The 7,351-nt window shown below is 37.0% G+C and overlaps 1 protein-coding gene across 1 annotated transcript; it reads right to left on the reverse strand.

Moving 5' to 3' along the window:
- Positions 1 to 2,820: 2,820 nt before the first annotated feature.
- LOC145220095 (uncharacterized) lies at positions 2,821 to 4,857 on the reverse strand. The gene is made up of 5 exons (XM_080087418.1): positions 4,842 to 4,857; positions 4,705 to 4,800; positions 4,098 to 4,225; positions 3,725 to 3,833; positions 2,821 to 3,215 (listed from the first exon to the last, which is right to left on the reverse strand). Exons 1-5 carry the CDS (start codon positions 4,855 to 4,857, stop codon positions 2,821 to 2,823), a joined length of 744 nt encoding a protein of 247 aa, XP_079943544.1.
- Between the last annotated feature and the right edge of the window lie 2,494 nt (positions 4,858 to 7,351).

The raw sequence follows: 7,351 nt of genomic DNA on the forward strand, positions 1-7,351 counted from the left end.
TTGTGAGCCTTTTGAGTGGGCGATTTGTTAGTTAGATGTATTGCGAGGACACGCAGGTCCAAGGCACTTGAGGGCGTTATATTTGAATGTTTGTTGGTAGGGACAAATTGTAGCATCCGCTTCTGAACCAGCAATATTGGGCGCTGGCGGTTTGTCGTTGGACGGCCGATCGCTAAAAGTGGCGTGACTTTATGCGGTCTTTAGCGTTTCATTGCGCGACAAGGATTCTGTACTGTCCTTAGAAACTCAAGAGGTGGAAGTAGCCATATTGGACTTGCTTTTGTTATATGCTGGGTCTGGTGGTTTATTCGATCTAGGAAGCCGTTCCTTATTTCTTGGGTTTGGGCAATTGTCCCCAGCGTAACTTAGCTTACTTGTTTTGTGTAGTTGGTGGTTCACAGGTGATATTTGTGCGTGGAAAATGTGTGATAGCCTATATTAAACAGCTGAAACCAGGGAATCAATATATATCTTGCAACGCTAGCAGTAAAACATGAACGTTTCCGGCTTGACAAAATCGTTGACATGAAACGTGAAACATAAATTGACGGTTAGACACACTGAAGCACACGTTTAAAGTAGCAAAATATTTACTAATAGCAACTTTTAATTTACTGAAATAGTACATGCACACAGCTAAACATGCAATTTACGTCGATAAACAAACAGTGCAAATTAATCTTGAAAGGTGTTTTTAAGTGAATGAAATATATAGATTTCACACGCGCAGATTTCACACGAACTTACTTAACAGAGGAAAAGATGTCATTCGGAGCGACCGCGTAAATGTCGATTCCGCGATATTGGTAGTGGAATTGTTCCTCCTCTTTTGTTCCTGATTCTAATAGGATCTCGGTGACGTTGTAGGTAACTAAAATGTCTGGTTGTGCTCGAAAAGTCTATGGTAAGTTCCATGGGCGCCGGCAGAAAATTTTACAAGAGGGGGCAAATTTTGGCTGATACTTTACCGCGTCAAGAATTTGTTACATATGAAGCCATAAATCGTGTACTTCACAATTGAGTTGCCTAAAAGCTATAGCATTGAACGATGTCACAAATCCCCACGCTGCCAATTCAATTAGGTTTGCTGCTAAATATGTTAAATTGAGGTACACTGAAATTCCAAGGGGGGGCAAGTGCCCCTACGTGGCGGCGCCCATGGTAAGTTCGATCGAACGTATAGGGCACCAATCTGTAGGTAACCCTGCCTCAGATGACGACTTGTTCGAACGGTTCGGGGCACCACTTTGTGGCTGGACTGCCTCGATGAGAACAAAGGGCGGCTAAAGTGTAAACTATAATAGTCATTACAAATTGTTTGGTAAGTCTGATCTTTGCATCTCAATAACAGCTGATCGACAGCCACATAGGGTGTTTCTTCTTTCTTTGTATTCTTAATAGGCGAATTAACAACACTAAATTTCAACAATTTCACATTCAAAAATATCGCCGAAATATATGGAAATATAATGGAAAATCTCCTTTTTATAGTAATGCAAAATCTACTCTGAACAGTGAACCTTTTTCCCTTTAAGTTATAGAATTTATTTTGTGGCAAATGTGCAATTTTACAATAGCGCCCTTTAACCAAGCTACTATGCTTCTTCTCAAGTACGAGTGGCTGTGTTCTACTTTTAAACTTGAAACGGAAACGACAGTATAAACAATAGGAAGTATTTGCAATACTGAACAAACACCGTATGTTTGTGTAAAACGTTCTAGAACAGTGTATACTCAACCTGGGGTACTACCAAGCACTTTTGAGGGGGTCGCGGAGAAACAACCCAACTCGGAATGATTTTATCCGTATCATAAAAACATTTCCTGTGACTTCTGTTTAGCATAGTAACTGACACAACACAGTTTTAAGGTTTTCTGGAGTACAGCAAAACGCCGAACTATTGCAGCCACGCTAGATTGCAGATGTGTGATGAACACAATTAAACACATTCTGGTAGTTAAACTTCTTGTGTGGGTGTGTAAAGGGGTCGCGTGGTGTTAAAAATTTTTTAAAGGGGGTCGCATAGTAAAAAAGTTTGAGTACCACTGTTGTAGAGGAACAAAATGACTCAATATTTTTTAGCTATTGAATGAACGAAAATGTTATATCTTTAAAAACTTATTGTGACGAGTTAAAACCCATTTCCCGCCGTTCCATGAAAGACTTTTGCACACAAAAATGCAAACGTTAATGTGAACATTGTGCACAATAAAATGATGGCCGCTAAGGCACGAAATATAGGAGACGTCACAATGACTAATTGGGTTTTATCGCGGGTGTCACATAAAAGCTTAATAATTTGGGACCGCCCATTTTAAATTCCTCAAAACCTTCAATCCATTCTGTTGTTCGTTATTAGACCAAACGAAAAATTCACAAAGGGAAAATGAGTGTACTGTCTAATATGGATAGCCACACAGATTTTATTTGAAATACTAGTCATGCACACGATATATTCACAAGCACAACTATAATTCACAATCAAGTTACTACACTACATACAAGTTATTATAGTTTATGTCACAGTAGTAGACGGTCGCAAAGTTAGAGTTTGAACTCGGCCCGAAACCCAATGAGCCAGTTTAGGCGCAAAACCAAGCTAAGTGAAATTGCGACACAACGTGGTGTCAAAGCCAACCCCGAATTAAGCCCGGTTTGTTCAAAAGCAAAAAAGAAAGTGACCGGAAAAATTGGCCCGATTTGGGATTATGGTTAACGTATTTCCAAATATTAAAATATCAAAAACTAGAAAAAAAAACGTTTACTAAAACAACCACGCACGTCGTTATTTTTCTTAATTTTACTTTTCCTATTATAGATCAAGCCTCTATTTTGGCATCGATCTCCGTTTTCCAGTCCCTCTTGACGGTGGAACGTTCCACAAACGTTACAGTGTAGTATTCGCTTAGTTTGGGCTGCATTGGGGAAAAGAGTTTCCATAGACCGCTGGTAAAATGCTCCACAAATTTTCCCTTATTTTTTGTTTTGAACTTTGATCGTATGTCTTCAAACCTTGTTTTGAAAGTTTTTTCATCGGTCCGTACCACATGTTGTTCTCCACACAACCTACAAGTAAGGACTGCGACGCCACTGTCCTCACAAGTCAGGTCGTGAAAAAGTGGAATTATTCCCTGTAAAGTTTGAAGGTGATCTTGCTGCTGTTGTTCCACAGCGGGACACAATGAGCAGTCATAACCGCATCGACTCGATGATCCTACAAACATATCATAAGGGTTTTTTTAAGGTTTGGTTTGGGTGACCGCTAAGTAGTTTGAAGAGACCGCAAGTGTTTCATTTAAATACCAAAAAATAGCCATATCTGCAATTTTGGGAAACCGCTGGAGAAAACGGTCCCCTAAAACACCTTAAAAAAACACTGCGACATCATAATCATTAGGTACCACAATTGTGCTTAGTTTATGTGCCAGATCATCGCATAATAGAATCAGTGTATGGCAGAGACCAAAAAACAGCCGACGTCGTAACGGATATATGTATGTCATGAAAAATAAAATAATGAAGGGAAACCAAATAGAAAACAGTGCATGACTTCATAAACACAAATAACAATGTCGGTACAGGGACATTACGATTGTTTACATCCTGCCATTATTTGAATAATTGCTTCTCATTGGGGTTATTTGGTCTAACTAAAGAAGATTGGGTTAGCTGTGATTTGTGAAAATCACGATTTTTTTTCGTTTGGTGATTGACGATATTAACCTCTTTCTGCTGGTTCCCCACATTGTATCAAGTACTGACGTCTACTTCTTTCTTGATCCCGTTTTATCCAGTCGTCCAAGGCAGTACGCATAACGTCCTTACTACTCATCTGTTATACAGAAAAGTTGTTCTATTCTGCTAATTGGTGCAACCTATTAGCCTCTAAATTAATCTGTAAGTTTAGTAAATTTCAAATTGGTGGGATCCTAATTGTTGGTACAGTTCAACACCATGCAGTATAAAATATGTTAAAAATTAAAGCAACCTATGATGCAATGTCGGTATGTCCTTAAGTCAAAACATAGTGGTTCTGTTTCCTACAAAACCGGGAAACAAAAACAAATTTGTGTACTGAAACTAACAGATTACTTACACAAAGTGGTGTCCTCTTAAAATAGTTTCGCACATCCGTGAAATCAAGATCACCGAAGCCATTGTAGTCATTGCCCTCACAAACCTCGCCAAATGGCGGCAAGACTTTAATGTGGTTGTCACTTTGGCCTAATAGAACAGTATTGTAAAAATGTTATGACACTGTAAAATATAGAAAAGGTGCAAATTGAACAAAGTATTTCATATCATTGCAATCTCTATTTGACCGAATAAGTTTTAATTTATTACTTTTGATTACAGTTGCAATCAGCTCAATGAAATTTACAGATAATACCACCAGAATAAAAAGAATCTACAGAATCCGGCACTTCTTTTACTTTCTGCGAAAGCCCTATAAAATACAGCATACATATTTTATTCTGTCTAAACAGACATTTTGTAAAATACTCTTATAGAGCTAAACGATTCAAAAGTCGAAATTTGAACAAAGAGCGACTAGACGAGGTGCATATAATCGAATAAGTACATCAGTGCAATCTCTATCTCACCGGATCAGTTTGTGTCTCGGTTGAGTTGATTAAAAAATATTTCTTTTGTTTTACACCTGCAATCGATCGCATCATTTAAATTAAATTTACAGATCATACCACTGGGATAAGAAGAACTTTCAGAATCCGGCTCATTTTTCACTTTCGAGTTGCTGGGACTTTTTTCGTTTTTCTTTTCCACTTTGCGCCGTTGATCTATAAAGTACACCACATGTCTTCAACGTGTGAAAACATACATTTTGCAACATCCATTTATTCCCCATAGTTCCAATACATTTTAGAAGTTTGTTGTTGAGACAAAACCTCAATATTTGTTAAAACTAATCTATTAAAGTTGGGTTTTAATACTTGCTTTGCGTTAGAAAATGCGAAAAACAAAAAATGGTATTTTTTATTTGACTTTTTTTCACATGAAGTAATACAAGATTTTAGAAGATTGTATAGTAACATTTTTATGAACTGATTATACCGACAGTTTGAAGAACTAAAATGTTACAAGACTGTGTTAAACTTTGCTTAACATACATTGTTGCAAATTAACGCTGTTGGTGACCCATAAACTTTTATTAAGTTTAAATGCCAAAATGACTTTACCTTGTAAATCACCGCCTTCTGAGCCCTGTATTCTTTTAGTAATGTAATCTGTACATGTTCAAAAATTGAACAACTTTAATATAAACAGAAAAACAATAAGCAAACGTAAAGCAATATAAAATAAGGTAAATGACTTAACATGATAAACGGACAGTTCATAAATCATACTATTCAGAAAGTTGTCCCAAACAAAAGATTTGCTTAGTTTTTATGCAAAGATTAATTGCTTAATTTCCATTGTTTAAAATGCAGGAAATTTAAATGCAACTTATATTCTCAATTGCCTTCGTTAAGCTGTGGCCAACATTGCTCATAACATTGACGTGCACGTTTGCTTGGATCACGATTCTTCCAATCAACCAAAGCCCGAAACATCACTGCTTCCCTCTGTTAAGTAGAAAGTTTTGTTGTTGCCATTCAGTTGTGTTGATGGCTCCAAAGTTTTTATTTTATTAATTCTATTTAATAGGCTGCAGACAGTACACGCTATTTCGACCTAGTGCACACTATTTCGACCTAAGGTCTTATCAGTGCAGCTGGTGACAAGTTAATGCAAAATGTTTCCAATCTGTTTTGGCTGGTTTCTTAATTCATATTTCCCTCACCATCGACCCAAAGACTCAGTTGATATAACACAAGATGCAGCTGTAAATTGAACCTTCACTACATTGTGTCCTGCCTTGGCCCTTTTAGTAATAAAAAAAAACTGTCACGAAAACAGTTGGTGGGTCTAACCCATGCGTCCCTCTCTAAAAAAGAAAATTATAGAATAACTTACCCAAAGCGTTTCCGCCTGTAGATATCTGTTTACATCCTCAAAGGTAAGGTTACCAAAGCTATTGTAGACGACTTGCCCATGGGTAGGCAACGAGACTACATTGTTTTCCTCACCCGGTACATTGTTTTCCTCACCCGGTACATTGTTTTCCTCACCCGGTACATTGTTTTCCTCACCCGGTACATTGTTTTCCTCACCCGGTACATTGTTTTCCTCACCCGGTACATTGTTTTCTTCACCTGCTTAGAGACAGCAATATCGTTAAAAAAGTTCAGTATCCCAAATTTAATACTAATAGTTAATATAAAAATGTTTTTTTAATTAAGCTTATTTTGATCAAGGAAAATAGCACGAATCGCTTGCTGTAGTTTATATCCGGTCTAGTTTGTCCGTATTTAAATTAACCCTACCAGGCCAAAAAACGGTAATTAAATTAATATTATTGCTTTTCATAAACACATTTTTTTACACTTTATATTGCCTTCCAAAAAAACTCCTAGTTAGAATATAATACATCGTTTTTTTTATCAATAAAATAAGCTTGTAACATTTGACTTCACCTCTGTAAATTCTACAAAATTCGACCGGATAATCGATTGCTGGTTAAATGAGATACGATATTCGACGGAGCACTCGTGCTCATTAAACCATGCTGCTTAGTAGCTTAATTACAAAGTCATTCAAGTATTACCGCATGGAAACAATACTTTCTGCTGTTGGACGTTGTGCAGCGGATCGAACAAAATAAAAACTATCATGTTGCAACTTACAATTCGATTAACGTTCCTTAAAACAGTATGCTAGAAAGTAATAATATAATGTACTGTCTAACTGTCTAAGGATTGCTGAAGGTAGGTACCCTGTATAAGCTCAACGTTAAAACAAACAAAACGGCACAGTTTTGTCTTTACCAGTTCTGTCATTAAATTCGCGGACAAAGACAAGACAGCATAGATTGTAACAGTAACGATCACGTTCACTCTGATTGCTATTCCTCCAAATGATTAGAGCGCGAGTCACCACATCTACAGTTCTCATCTGTTGAGATGTAAAGTTTTAAATTTCTTGGAATGTTTGATAAACGTACTGAGAAGCTATTAAATAGCGTTACAAATAAATTTGGTCAGACCGGAAATGAAAATATTTGAACTGGAACGAAATAAACAAATGCTGAGGACAAATAGTGTTGTAGCAATTGAAATACCATTTACTGAAAACCGGAAGTAAAATTGTGCATCATTTTATTTCACCTGGAATGCCAAGTCACTTATAAACTTTGTAATATTTCCTGTCGAAGTTAATTAGGACTTCGGCACTGACCCAGGAAAGAATTTATTCAAAATGTGTTTTGACTAGAGTCATTGTCGTGTAAAT

The sequence above is a fragment of the Phallusia mammillata genome, chromosome 1 (assembly GCF_965637545.1).
Source record: "Phallusia mammillata chromosome 1, kaPhaMamm4.hap1.1, whole genome shotgun sequence".
Lineage (NCBI taxonomy): Eukaryota > Metazoa > Chordata > Ascidiacea > Phlebobranchia > Ascidiidae > Phallusia > Phallusia mammillata.